The sequence below is a fragment of the Haliotis cracherodii genome, unplaced genomic scaffold, assembly GCF_022045235.1.
Source record: "Haliotis cracherodii isolate W230 unplaced genomic scaffold, xgHalCrac1.p SCAF_2, whole genome shotgun sequence".
Taxonomy (NCBI): domain Eukaryota; kingdom Metazoa; phylum Mollusca; class Gastropoda; order Lepetellida; family Haliotidae; genus Haliotis; species Haliotis cracherodii.
In genome coordinates this window covers 55366124-55381460 of record NW_027266275.1, presented here as the reverse complement: position 1 = coordinate 55381460, position 15337 = coordinate 55366124, and the positions used below count along the sequence as shown (strand labels likewise).

Below are 15337 nucleotides of genomic sequence, written 5' to 3'. Positions count from 1 at the left end.
TGGACATTTCCAGGTTCTTGTTGTTTCATTTGGAGGGTGTTCTAGATAGCACTAGAAAGGGTTGCCTTCCTGGCCTGAAGATAATTCAAACAATGCTGGTGGGTTCATACATGAACAGTGCAGGTAGATAGATCTTGTACTTTGCTGGTGTGACAGTTTATTTCACGGGGAAATGGTCATTCGATCAAAGAAGGAAGTATTCTTGAACAACGCAAAAAACAAACAGCACTTTATTGCCCATCTAGATGGCAAACTGGATAGATCCGGGTGCAGTTCTGTACATACAAAACTGACGAACAATAACTTGTGTCTTTATGGTGGATGTAAGGAGGAAGGACTGGATAGCTTAAGGCACAAGTGACGAAGAACCTGCCACATGTGAGCCACCAACTCTGACGCCAACCTCTGTAGCCACAAGATACCACAACCCCTATGTCAGATAATGGAGTGAGTGAGTGAGTGAGTGAGTGAGTGAGTGAGTGAGTTTGTGCTTTTCGTCACATCGGCAATATTTCAGCCATATCGTGACGAGAAATTGTACATTATTTAGATATATATTTTAATTAAATAATAACCTGTCATCGATGGACAGTAAAATTACTAGAATATCACAGATAAATATTTAAAACTAGCATACAACCATAAAAAGATATCGCTATATGAAACAGTACAATGTAAAACAGGGCTATAGCTCGCCAACATCTGAAGGTAGATCACCCTGCTAGGGTCCATGGGGACTTACATTACTTTTGCTACCTGTATGGATCCCAGCCGGATTTAGATCCTCCCTTCAGCTGTTGGCGATTATTGACAAATTTAGCCAAAGTTAAATGAACATATATACTACGAATAAAAACGTGGCAGAAATAATTATACTTTGAAAGATGTGGTCTTACATACCCTCTCAGGGGGACAATAATTTTACACCACTTTAATCCCCTTCAAGGATATAGTCACTAACAATCTCAGCTACTGATTTATACTACCAATTGTAAAAGTTTATTTATCTATTTACAAAATACAGCAATCAGAATTTATGAAACAATTCAATATCATTTAAAAAAATGAGAACTTATCTGATTAAAAAGATCCTTGATGGCTGAAACTTTGAAATATTGATCCCTTGTGATGGAAAAATCAATACAGCCAAGCAATACATGCTTGACCGTGATTCTTTCATCACAAGGGATGCAGAATGGAAGATCCTCACCTTTTAGTAAATATTCACGAGTGTATCTAGAAAGGCCAATACATCGTCTTAATACGACCTCTTCAAATCTGGACTGACAATACAAGTAGGTATATCTGATATTTGCTTTTATTGCATGTAAATTATTTATACCCACTTGGGTGTCCCACTTCTTCTGCATTAGATCTCTGATGTAACATCTAATGACAGGTTTATAATCAATCACTGTGGGGTATAAGAAGTGGTGTCGCAGAATTGTTGAGTGCTGCCTTAGCAGCAGCATCCGCCAAAGTGTTACCAACGATACCAACATGGCTGGGTAACCAACACAAGATGATGTCGTATTGGCCAGTTGCAAGATTATTGTGTAATTCGATAATTTCGAGTAAAATTGGATGTTGATATGACATATTTTTTCTTGCTTGAAGACAGGACAAAGAGTCTGAAAAAATAACAAATTCCTTATGTTTAGACTGGCTATTTATAAAGTTTAGAGCAGTTAATATGGCCTTTGATTCTGCTGTAAAAATTGGAGAGTCATCTGGTAATCTAGTTGATATTTTTCTGGATCCAATGATGGTTGCGCTGGCAACAGCACCTCCATCCTTGGATCCATCTGTAAATATTGATTTGTAAGTATTATATTCACACCTTAACTGATTATATTCTTGTTGATATTGTAGTTGATTAGTGTAAGATTTCTTTAGTTTAGTTAATGTAAGATCCACCTGTGGCTTAACCAGCTGCCAAGGAGGAGAAGAAAGCAGGCGGAAAGGAGATATATTTTCGAGTTCAATGGTGGAATAAGGGAATAGAACGAACAAGTGATCTATATAAGTAAAGGAGGGTCGTCTGATCTCCTACCCACTTGGAATTAGAAACGACCTTTAATAAATCTAGTGCCTTCAGACATTTAGCTTTCAAATATTTAATATGTGGTAAGAAAGTAAGGTGATAATAAAAAAGTATTCCTAAAAATTTAGCTTCTTTTGCGACTTTAATTGGAGTTCCAGCTGGATGTAATTCTGGATCCCCATGTGGTTTATATTTACGACAGAAATGGATACAATTAGTTTTAGATTTAGAAAACTTACAGCCGTTCTGCTCTGCCCAAACATTGATTTTATTTAGACAAAGTTGCATTGTCTTTCAATCGTGTGCATATTTCTACCTCGACATTATATATTAAAATCGTCAACAAATAACGACACATCAACAGAGTCATTCAAAACCTTAGCTAAGCTATCAATCTTTATACTAAACAACGTTACTGATAAGATGTTACCTTGGGGGACGCCTTGATCTTGATCGTAAAAATCAGACAAAGTGGATCCCACACGTACCTGGAAATTTCTATCTGTTAAAAACTGAGATATCAAAGAAGGCAAACGGCTTCTCAACCCCATCGCATGAAGATCCTTTCAAATTCCATGTTTCTAGGTCATATCGTATGCTTTTTCTAAATCGAAAAATATAGATACGTTGTGTTGTTTATTGATGATAGCATTTTTAACAAATGATTCTAATCTAACTAAATGGTCAATAGTACTTCTATTTTTTCTTAAACCACATTCAATATTTGTTATTAGATTATTTGTTTCTAAGTACCATATTAATCTATTATTGACCATTCTTTCCATGGTCTTACATACACAGCTAGTAAGCGATATTGGCCTATAATTTGAAGGATAAGTGTGATCCCGACCAGGTTGTGGAATTTGAATGATAACAGCATTCCGCCATGACAAAAACAAATTACTTGTTGTCCAGATATTATCAAACATATTTTATAATGTTTCTGAACAGAGTCCAGGTAAATGTTTAAGTAACTGATACTAGATATTATCATCACCTGCAGCAGTATCACGAGCTTGCCCTAAGGCAGTGAATGGAAAAAAACAACTTCATTATAATCTTCACAATTATCAGAGTAAAATGAAATTTATTTATTTCTTTTTGGTCTTTAAATTTCTGAAATTTTGGTACATAATTAGATGATGAAGAATGTTTAGCTAAAGTTTCTCCTAATGGATTGGACATATCAGATTTATGATTTAGTAATGTGTCACCCTCTTTAAGATGGTGAACACTAGATTTGGAACCTTTACCTTTTATTCTTTGAACCATATTCCAAACCTTAGACATTGGTGTACATGAATTTATTTTAGAAACAGTTCCGCCAAGGATGGCGTTTCTTTTATTTGAACGTATGACGAACTTTTGCATTTAAAATTTAATTTAAAAAAAATGATGGACAGTTGGATGATGATGAAAATACTTCTCTGCCCTTTCCCATCGTTCCTGGCTTGTTTACAATCAGTGTTAAACCATGGTTTTCGTATATGTGGAGGATTTGGATATACATTCATCAACAATTTCTTTTAAAACGTCAGAAAAAAGCTTAATAGGATCAGCATCATCACTGAAACACTCAGGAATGAGCTTATTTGTGGATATTGATTTATATAGCGTCCAGTTAGCCTTTGTAAAATTAAATCTAGTTGAAGGAGGATTATCAGATGGATAGATTGCTTTAATGAAAGTTGGGAAATGGTCACTTCCACAAGGATCATTGTGTACTGACCATTCAAATTCGTTGAGTAGATTGGAGTGAGTTATAGACAAATCTAGAGAACAGTAGGCGCCAGTTGCAGGCTGTAGGTAAGTATTTGAATCATCATTAAATATGCACAGGTCATTATACGAGAGGAAATCCTCAATTATTTTACCTCTATTGTTAGTGTGTGTACCACCCCTAGAGTGGGTTTGTGGCCATTTAGATCACCCATGATTGCACGGGGTTTAAGGAGTTCATCATGTAGCACTTGAAGAGCGCTTGGAGAGGTAACATTGTTTTTACGGGCTGTGAAGCGTTTGACGAAATTAACACCTTGGTCTTTTATTTCTGAGACGATATCATTTTCATCCATGTCAGCAAACAATCGATCTCGGTCCCTCACAATTCCGTTAGTGGTGCTGAGTGCTCGGTGTGCAGAGACTGAACTCGGGAGGCCGATAAAATTAACAATGCACCTGAACACAAGCGTTTAATGTTGTGGGCGTCCCCTGCGATGCCATGTATACCCTTAAATACTGCGAAAGGGTTCAACTTGAAAGGTGTTTTATCTAAAGTCTCAGTCACTATGAAACGTGGCCAGTAATCAATCGATTTGGACGGTCTCTGTTCATCAACTTCGAGTGGACGTTTTTTTTCCATGTTTAATTGGTATTGTTTCGTCACCCGAACTCCCCACCCACCATGGAGTGTCATAAGGGCAATGCTAATTACAAGTGGATCTCTAACTTGCAGCACCAAGGATACACGGGTGATATACTTAAGCAGAATACTTAAAACAGTAACTATTACACCAGATTGGTCCATGAGCCACCGCTTTCTGGGCATAGGACTCTAGGCAAATTTCATACTTGAAATACATATATTTGAAACACTTACATTTGAGTGAGTGAGTGAATGAGTTGGGTTTAACGCCGCTTTTAACAGTATTCCAGTTATATCGCGGCGTGTCAGCTTAATGTGGGAGGAAAGCCCGAAGTGATGCAGGTCTCAGACGTTTACCACTTCGGTGAAACCCATGAGCACGGGTATGGTGCTGACAAACCTAGAAACATACTCGGGCCGAACCGGGATTCGAACCCACGATCATAGGTTTCTAGCATGCCCAAGGGACGCAACTCTGAGCCTTAGACGACTGGGCCACCCGTGCCCCCACATACATTTGAAATTCAACTAAGACATCAGTTATAATAATAAGGGCCAAACCTCAAGTAAAATATAATTCTGAAATACAATTTGTGCAAATACAATTTTGAATGCACAGGGCTCGGAATGACCTTCTAATTGATAGGACCTGACCCATCCTAGCACCCGTCTAGGCGAAGTAAGGGTCAAATTGGTGTATCGGGCAAAGGAACGCTATTCCTGGAACCAGTGCCCTCAACCACTAGACTCCCGTCCTCCGCCGACACAGGGGCGCAACCCACGGTAAACAGGTTGCCCAATTTTGGTCGCCTTGTACGACAAGCAATGGGGTGCTGAGGACATATTCTGCCCCGGGTCAACACGGGGAAAGAGCTATTAGCGTTATCCAGCACTCACCACGGGGAGGTTGCTCTGCACGACTGCTAGATAATGGAGTTGAAAGGGTTCAATATGAATCCATATTCATGGATGGCACATCACAGATGGACCTTGCTTACCAATACAGTCAGATCAACCTGCAGCACCTTCAGCACTCCTTGATATCATCTACTGTACTTTCAAAAAAAGAGGGGGCACGGGTGGCCCAGTCGTCTAAGGCGCCGCGATTCGCTGTGCAGAATACCATGGTACAAGCTGTACCAATAAATACTTACCAGACTTCTTAGGGGATGACAAACCTGTTGAGACCTGTACATGTATATAATGACCTTGCAACGACAAGCTACAGCATTCACTGGGACATTTTCTTCCACTGTTCATCGCGTAATAATGTCCATGGATCACACAAACATGTAACGGAATGAGCAGTGGATAAAAAGTTTCAGATTTATATCAAAATATTGGTATTTGGTGGTGATATTGAATTTCCGCAAATAAACTACAAGAGAGATAACTCATCGACTTCTTGTGAAACAACTGGTTTGGGTTAATTCTGAGAGGACCTCATATAGGTCATACTTCTTTCCAACAAGTATTTACATGAATGAAAACGAATCTTGTTATAGCGTTTATTGTCATGTTGATTCAGACATTAACAATCAACATTGATATCTAAACTCGCCAAAACATGTTATGTAAGAGATACATATTGCTATTTGGTGGTTATTTTGGATTTATGCAAATGATTAAGCTTTCTACATGCATCCTTGGGTCTGTTTACCCCAATGTAGAAGTTCAAATCACTCAAATATGTCATCAGAGACCAACAGTGTATTGATATTCTACATCTAACCATCAAACTCTTGGCGGCCATCTTGGAATTTTGGGCTAAGGGGGGCTCTGGTGACAGAGTTTCTTCCTAAAAGTGTTAACTATGCTTCAGTGAGTTGCAAGTTGTACCAAGTTATATGCATATAAGTCCTAGCACACTGTTTTAGAGTTAAACGATTCAACAGTGTAAACACACAGTTAGGAAACTTGACAGCCATCTTGAAATTGGCCTCCATCTTGATTTTTTGCAGATTTGTCAATAGTGAAAACGTTAAGTAGTTGTGAATATCTTTTTAGAAACATGATAGGGCTACTTCGCAATACAACACGTGCTTTTTTCATCAAAACATTGAACCTCATCTAAAATATGGAAGATTTATTGAAATCGGGTGGCAATATTGGATTATGCAAATTAGACACATTTCCCAAACTAGGATTGCTTGAGACTATTAGTATATTGTTTTCGGGACCTTGTAGAAATGCATTGTGGTGAAATTAATCTGCAGCAATTTGTTCCAAGTCTTGCCTTATTTTGCCTGGACCATTGGTCACGAATAGACAGAGTGACAGGAGTTACCTGCCTGTATCCATCTGATTATCTATCGGCTCGGCTCAATCCATTTGGATATCGGGGGTTGCTCGGCTCAGGAATCCTGTTCAGCTTCAATTCAACGACATGCACTTGCCATTCGCGACCAACTCGTGTTATTCCAGGACAAGGCGAATAGCGACACGAGCCCTTCTAATGGCCATTTTTGGGTTCCGTCTTAACGCAAACGGGCATACTTAAAACAATTGTCAACTCGTTGCGTAATGATTCACATATATTTCCCCATATATTATAAATATATTTCAGATGCATTTTAAAGAACATCTGGACATGCGGAAGTATACGGTTTGAATGAACACAATTAACTGTGTCTTGGGTATATATTTAGATGCAAGACATATGTAAAATCAAAATTTATTTCTGAAGGATTCTTTGACGCGAAACTTGAAATCATACGCGCATTCAGATTGGTTTGTCGTATTTTCGCGCATAACATTCATCGAAAGGGAGACGAGTCTACTTGCAGGTTACGGAAAGGAGCGAGTGGTGACGAATGATGTACTTGCCTGTATCACTGGCAGCGGAAACAGACGATTAGACCAGAGTGCCACGATTAGTATTTCGCGTGTATATCATACTGCACTTCATACTGAGTGAAGACGAAAGGCTACCAGCAACCGAGTTTCCAACTCGAGCAGAATGTCTAGCAGACCATAGGTATGCAGTTCATGTGGCCGTAAAACATTCGTATTGTAAATAGAAAAGTATTCCGTATTACACTGCTTGTGCAGAGTGTCGCAATCTTATTAAATTCAGATCTCTGTTCTCGTTTGTTTAGCGGTAGCGAGAATTAAAGTCTGATTTTCATGAGATTGAATGTGTCGTAATTACCCACACAGGATCGCCTTTAGTATAGCTCAGTTGAGGCACTAGAGGTGGGATAACACATTGGCCATCCAGACCAACATGCAAGTAAAATACCACTGGATTATCATCTGCTGAAACTGGACAAAATCAAGGGAAATTTAATATGCCCATCTCGGTCAACACTAGACAGTGGTCAGTGTGTTATCTACCTACTCATGCTGCATGGTTATCCGATGTAGTAGAACAGAAACTAGAAGAATCGTTGCTCGACATTGCCCTGTGACATTGCACTGTCAAATACGCTACTTCTACAGATTGCCGTAAAAGGCGACTATGCTTGTCGTAAGAGCTAGGCGACTAATGGGATCGAGTGGTTAGGCTCGCTGACTTGGTTGATGCATGTCATCGTATCCCAGTTGCGTAGATCGATGCTCATGATGTCAATCACTGGATTGTCTGGTACAGGCTCGATTATTTACAGACCACCGTCATACAGATGGAATATTGCCGAGTGCGGCGTTAAACAAAAAAGAAACAAAATCTTCTATAGATAATCAGTGCTGTTGTGTTCAAGGTTACATCCCCATGACCGCCAACGTGGTGAAGTGGATGGACCAGTCACAATAGATTCTAGGATGTAGAGATGCAAGAATGTTGGACAATTTTTTGTTTTTTACCATCGTTTAGATATCACTCGGTAGGTTAAAATACATGTAATTAAGTTTGACAAACATCAGAGATAGTCATTGTGTGGGGTGTATGATTAGAATACAGCTTGCTCCGGCGTTAGGTTTGTGATGGCAAAACCCTGAGGGGAAGAATGAGTGGGTTTAACGCCGCTTCAACAAAATGTCAGTTATATCACGGCGTTTCAGCTTGACGTGGGAAAAAACCCGAGGTAATGCAAGTCGTCTGCGCTCACCACTTTCGTAAAACCCACGAGCACTGGTATGGCGTTGAAGAACCAAGAAACATAATCAGTGTGAATAAGGATTCGAGCACACTGTCTTAGGTGTCTGGCACACTCAAGGGACGCAACTCTCCACAGAGAATACTGGTGCCATTTGCGCCTAGCTGGTCCATCCGTGCCCCTCACGGGGGAAGGAAGATAGGCGAGAGAAACAACGCCGAGTCCTCTTACCTAGAGTTTTCGAAACTTAACAGGTTACAGGCCAAGCAGTCACAGTTTATGTGCCGCTGCATTACCTGTACAGAACTACTTAGCTGTACCGGGTCGGCAGGTCGTGGGTTCGGATCCCAATTTATGATCACAAGTATGCAACCACCATACTAATGTTTCCGGGTTTCACAAAAATGTCTATGTGCCTGTTTCTTCTGTTATGAACACATTCCTACGAATGGTGATATGAAAATGTACCTTGTCAAATGTTAAAAGACGGTCATGCGCACTCGTTCTTACAGCAATTATGGTTGATTATTTCCTGACATGCACATTCGTATATCCGGAATCAATTGACGATCGTCCCCTTCTATACTTTCTTCATCCAAAATGTGTCACTTTTCCATACAGCCACCCCATTTCGCCAGCATCCCTAATTAAACCCCAATGCACTTATTCATTCATTCTTCCTTTGCAGAAAGTCATTTTCTGTTTTAACAATAGTTTCCGTTTCTAGGTCACCAGTATTCAGTTCTTGTCGCAAAAGGTAACTAATGAGAATCGGTTGGTTACAATGTCTGACCTGACTGATTATGTGCCACAGGTTTCTCTGTTACAGACTTGATTACTTACAGGCCGCTGTGATATAGCTGGTACTGTCGACATTGCTCAGTGGGACGTCAACGACCATTCTCCCACTCGTATATGTGTCTATATTCTCCCTTCATGTTTTATGTCAATGAACTGGGGAAGAAGTTAGTCACACCGAGAAACGTTGTGTTCAGTCACAATAAAAAAGATCCCCCAACTCGTATTTTTCCAGTCACACACAACACAAAACAAGTGTTATTTTTTTGGTATACATTATGCACTAAATCTATATCACATATATTAATCACGGGAATCGAAATACATGTATACACTATCACGAAAACGGACCAGTTCCGGATGTAAATAATTAAGGCCTAGACTTTATATTGTGGATATTGTATACACAGAAATGTGTTCTAAACATTGTTTGGTTTCTGTGTTTAGAGAAACATATTGTATGTCTTGACAAAGTGATTGAATTTTGTTCTTGTGTCTAATACAGTAAACTATGGTTATAACGAACTACGGTTATAACGAAATGACGGATTTAACGACCTTACTTTTTGGTCCCGACTACTTGCTGTAGTCATGCTGTATATGTGCTTATAACGAACTAAAATTAGTAGTCTCTTGGAGTTCGTTATAACCGTAGTTTACTGTAAAACCAAAATGGTTGGTCACAAGGCATGGGTGGCTTGAGGGACTACTTCATATTGACAGTGGCTTGGTAGTGTGGCATTGCTTGGAGACGGTCGCGGTACTCCCGGATGGTGGGATGGTTGGCAAGCAACTCTCCGTCTTTCATCCCCGTTGCGTAGAAAGTGACGTAGCCAAGGACGCAGTCAGCAGCAGTGAACCTGGGGTAAATAATCCAATTAAAAATACGTCCAAATATGGAGCAAATCTTGAGTGTGAAGTGAGTGAATGTTGTTTCATGCCACAGTCAGCAATATTCCAGCTATATCAAGACGCCCAGTAAATAATCGAGCATGAAAAAAGTGACAACTACACGATCCCCTACAGTCGGCTCAAAAGACAGGCATGGGCTCCTGTATCACTTGTGCAGGCACAAAGGCGTGAAGGAACCATATAGTCCATATTTTATGGATCGATAGGTAGTTAGTCGGGGTTTTGCATCGTTCGCAGCCCTCGCGCCACAATTTTGCTGATCTCAACTCACAGGCTTTGAAATATCTACATTAGCTACAAAAGGAATAGCCCGCCTCCGTGGTCTAGTGGTAGAGCGTCTGCCCGGAGAGCGGAAGATCAGGGTTTCGATCCCCGGCCGCGTCATTCCAAAAGACGTTAAAAGATAGTACTTGTTGTTACCTTCCCCGGAGCTCGGCATTAAGGGGCTAAAACAAGGACTGGACCGCTCGGAATATTCATGTTAAACTGCGGCATATCTCAGTGGACTAGCACCATAAAATCGGCATTGGTCCGCACTAGTACAAGCAGACACAGACACAGACACCGACACACACAGACACACAGACACACACACACACACACACACACACGTGCATGCACGTCGCTATATAAGTGCAATAACCTTGAAAGCGACGTTAAACCCTCACCTCACCTTACATCAAAAAGGAATATTAGTATTACCTGTCTCCACAGATGAACTTCCTGGCCTCCAACCTCCTGGTGATAAAGTCTAGGCAAGCGTTGAACCTATCTCTCATCTTCTTGACCTTATCCTCGGTGAACGTCATGTTGAGGACCCACAGTTGGTAGAAGAAGTCTAGGATCCCGTCGATGGTGGACGTGGCGTAGAGGATGAAGCTGAAACACAACGGGCATACAGGGGCGTCACTAAAATCAGATGTTTTACTCCGATTCGATACCTCTCTGTGTGAAGATTTGACGACACCTCCACACAATATAATGGCTTGGTCTTAATTATTTACATCCGGAACTGGTCCATTTTCCTGAAATAGTTATCAGATAGACTCGCTCATAATCTTGAAACCTCGACGATGACTGACTGAGCTGAAAGTTCACTTGACGCGACCTCCAGTATAGGTGTCGACAGATTTTCACTCTCAGAGGTATCGTATCAGAGAGTTTAAAACATTGTTATGACCATGGGTCATCCTTCTGAAGTGGGGCAGTATAACGACGTGAGTGAGTGTGTTGAGTTTTACGCCTCTTGTAGCAATTTCCCAGCAATGTGATGGCACTCACACATTTGATGCAGTATGACAAGTACCTGTAGTAATCTGCCCTGTCCTTGGAGTCAGGCACGAGTTTGCCGTATCTGTCGGCCAGGTACAAGCAGATGGCTCCAGACTCCAGGATGGGCATATTTCCTGCACCAACTAGAGCAGGGATGGTGCAGTGGGGGTGGACGTCCCTGCGGTAGGCGACATCAGCAGCCGCATCCTTCCCGGGACAGAAGCGGACCAAATCAAAGTCGTTCTCTGCGTCCAGTTCTACAATTAATAAAGATTCATATTTTGTATGTAAAAAACACAACTGTAGTCTCGGCATTTGTCGTAACATCCTCGACTATACAGAGTATCAATGTGTTAATAAACCTGAGAAATAGATCCAGGCTACACTGGACAATCGAGGATGTGCGTCAAGGCCAAGGTCGCCTTAATTTGGCTAAAGCAATTCTTGCATCTTCTCGTTCAAATAAATAAGAGTAACATTATGAAAGTACGACCACACCTTAAAGGAATCACCGACATCTTACCGACTATTTCCTTTTCAATGAGACTAAATAACCATATTTGGCTATATGAACAAACTAAACACTGTACCGAAAATTTATTATAAGACATTATTCCTAAAGGATGTTAAATGGTAGTTTTCTTCGAGGGCATGAAGTAACCACAGGTCGTATTTGTAAGCCTGGTGAAAAGACTTGTACATTTATTGAAAAATAAATCCGCCAAAATTTCGCAATGTGTTCCCTTCCTGCTGGTTGCTCTTGAAGTCAAGCGCCTCAGGAGTAGGTCGACCCTCCACTTTATGAATGTACACAGACCAAGCCATTTTAAGGGTATATGTTTAATTCAACGCATACCGTTGAGAGTGCCCGTTGCGTGTCAGGGCGTTGACCGTAGTGGTATTTACTCTATGGATAGAGTGCTTAGAGATGGTTCAATCTCACATCCGTACACACGCGTTTCGCAGTTTTAGAGGCCAAATATATAGTTTCATGTGATTTTTTTAAGCTGGCGGCTGAAGTGTATTTGTACTCTACACTGCTCCGTGTGCAGAATAAGTGCAGTGGAAATAACACGCACGAGTACGGAATCCGCATGAATCAAAGCCGAACCGATACAAACACGACTGGCATATTTGCTCTCGGTCAGTGCACAGCATGATTCAGCACGATTGGTTGTTTGTTTTGAAACGCGAACCGTTATCAGTTTTGAAAGTGTGGTGACATCTAATGGGTGTAAAGTCCAACATTATATAACAACGTGCATGCGTATATATATATATGTGTGTGTGTGTGTGTGTGTGTGTGAGAGTGAGTGAGTGAGTGAGTGAGTGAGTGTGTGTGTGTGTGTGTGTGTGTGTGTGTGTGTGTGTGTGTGTGTGTGTGTGTGTGTGTGCTTGCTTGTTCTACCCGATCTTATAGTGCTAGCTAGCCCACTGAGATACCATGCCACAGTTTAACATAAATACCCCCATTAATACCCCCTTCATATACACAACATTTACTGACGTAAGTAATTTTACACATGTGTAACTATACATACATGTTTATATGTAAATTTACTTTGCGTTCACATGAAAATCATCTTAGGTGTCTAAATAAAGTATGTAACTTGCGTAAGGCACACATATTCGTCAGTCTGTTTACGACTTTCAACACAAAACAGGCTGTTTTCCAATCAAAGTTGAATGAGAAGAGAGTTACTTCACCGAATCTTTTCGTGTGAACCAACATGTGTTTGATTTAATTTGTACACAAAGTTTTGACTCCTTGAAACCAAAAGAAAACACTGTCCGCGTAACTCTATATACGCATAAAAGTTGGCAACTGTTGACAATTTGTTTGATGTGGGCAAAAGAACAGATATTAATTAGATCATCCTCTTACGTTAACATAAACGTTCACATTGCAACATGTACACACAGTGCAAATTTACATCTAGATTTGCACCTGCTCCAGACATGATGCAAATATACACACATGTGGAAACGCGTTCGCATGACACGTATACTCACGTATGTATTTCTACACAAGTATGCTTATATACACACATATGTATAGAGGCGCATGTGAACGGGGTATTAGTAGGCTGGATGTGTTTGACGCAACAAATCAGAATCGTACAGTTGATAACCAAGCCACCTCGCGCAGAGTTGGGAAAATTACAGGAAGATTGCTGACACGCTGAACGGTCCCTTAAGCCGAACACCAGACAGGGAAACAACAATTACTTACAAGGTTTATTGTTTGTCACAGGTGTTCAATATCCGTGAATCATGTGTCTTACAATACAAGCTGCACGTGCCCAGGTATTCATTGTCACGTTCCTAAGTGTTCACACAGATGAAACAAGAAAGTCCATTAGTCTCTGCCTCTTTGTCACTAAACTTGACCTTGACGTTCAAGTAAGGTTCTTTTTAGGAGGACAGGGAATCGAACCAAGGTGCTTCCGCTGTCTCGAACGACGATGTATCCACTAAACCATGGATAAGGCTGTGTACAGAAGACTAATTGAAGCATCATACCTTCATATACACCCTGATTGTGGGTTCGAATCCCAGTTCGCCCCGATTATGTTTCTAGGTTTGTCAGCACCATACCCGTGCTCGTGGTTTTCAAGTGGTAACGTCTGAGACCTGCATCACTTCGGGCTTTCCTCCCACATTAAGCTGACACCGTGATATAACTGGAATACTGTTAAAAGCGGTGTTAAACTCACTCACTCACTCACTCAAATATACCCCTGACAGCCAGCTGCTATGCAAAAGATCGTAATTTAGCAGATTTGCTGTTTCCTTTGAAACAAGCGTGCCATTGTATGTTTTTGTCAGTACTGATTGTTCGGGCGCGGATAAAGGATTTTGAAAAAAAGAGTTGAATATGATACCAGTAAACTATCAGCTTTCCAGTGTATCCCGTTCAGGCAAGTTGCTTTTAATAACAGTACACACCCAGCTCACACCGGCCTGAACAGACGGCAGCAGTAGGGGAAGTAACTCCCCCTCCCCCCCTCCCTCCTCGCTATATCACACGAAGCAATCGTTTCATGATAATGATTCAGCAGAATTGATGATTCGTTTGGAAACTTGTGCCGTTTTGAAAGGAGGTTGTACCTTGTCATTATTTGAAGATAACGTACTTTAACGTACAAGCACTTACCTTTGATAAGCCATATTGTTCGCACAGACCGGTAGGTGGGATACCAGTACATTTTCATCTTTCCCGAGTCTCCCGCCATGTTTGTCGATTGAACAAATAACTGTTAGGAGTACACGCCGAGGAGAAGGTCGCCTTGCGTCTGACTGAATAGACGGTTGTGGGCTCATCCATTCTCGTGTTATTCCGGGACAAGCCGAATAGGTTACGGAAAGGGACGAGTTTGACGAATGACTCTCACCAGTCCATCGTGAAAGGGAAATGTATACATCGTCAATTGTGCTGTTTTTGTCTTTCGATTGGTCGTGAACTATGGGCTGCTGAAATATTTTCACACTTCTTAGCGCTGCCTGTGCTGGATTAATTTTAGCATAAGGCACTGTCAAGAGGGTGGGTGATTTCAAACGGTCGGTGCTTCATTAAACAAGGGACATCTAAACCAATATTTTGCACATTAATACCAAAGAGAAAATTACACACGGTCATATAAATATATATCCTGACATTTTCAAACATACAGAGGTTAAGACAAAAGTGAACATAAAATTTGTAAATTTTCTTGAACGTACCTGAATTATTTTATTGAAGGTGAGATGCGTTTCGTATTAGGAACCTGTTTAAATCGTTTAACTTGTGCAAATTGATTTAAACAAACACATCTCCAATATTTTAAATTTAACTGAGTATAAATTCGTATCTTGTTATCGGCAAACAATAGCGCGATGGTAAATTATGAATAATTTCAGTAATGTTAT

General features: G+C 40.6%; 1 protein-coding gene across 1 annotated transcript; it reads right to left on the bottom strand.

The window, feature by feature from the left end:
- Positions 1–9530: 9530 nt before the first annotated feature.
- On the bottom strand, positions 9531–14735 carry LOC139468258 (glutathione S-transferase D2-like). The gene is made up of 4 exons (XM_071250104.1): positions 14586–14735; positions 11463–11685; positions 10859–11035; positions 9531–10104 (listed from the first exon to the last, which is right to left on the bottom strand). Exons 1-4 carry the CDS (start codon positions 14662–14664, stop codon positions 9951–9953), a joined length of 633 nt encoding a protein of 210 aa, XP_071106205.1. The 5' UTR covers positions 14665–14735; the 3' UTR covers positions 9531–9950.
- Positions 14736–15337: the final 602 nt, after the last annotated feature.

Bases quoted from the DNA above. Each gene is read 5' to 3' on its own strand.
- LOC139468258 (XM_071250104.1), bottom strand. From the start codon at position 14,664: ATGGCGGGAGACTCGGGAAAGATGAAAATGTACTGGTATCCCACCTAC. The intron at 11,036-11,462 runs GTACTTGTCATA...GTTGTGTTTCAG, and splicing joins GACAGGGCAGATTACTACAG to CTTCATCCTCTACGCCACGT. The intron at 10,105-10,858 runs GTAATACTAATA...TATTTACCCCAG, and splicing joins AAGTTCATCTGTGGAGACAG to GTTCACTGCTGCTGACTGCG.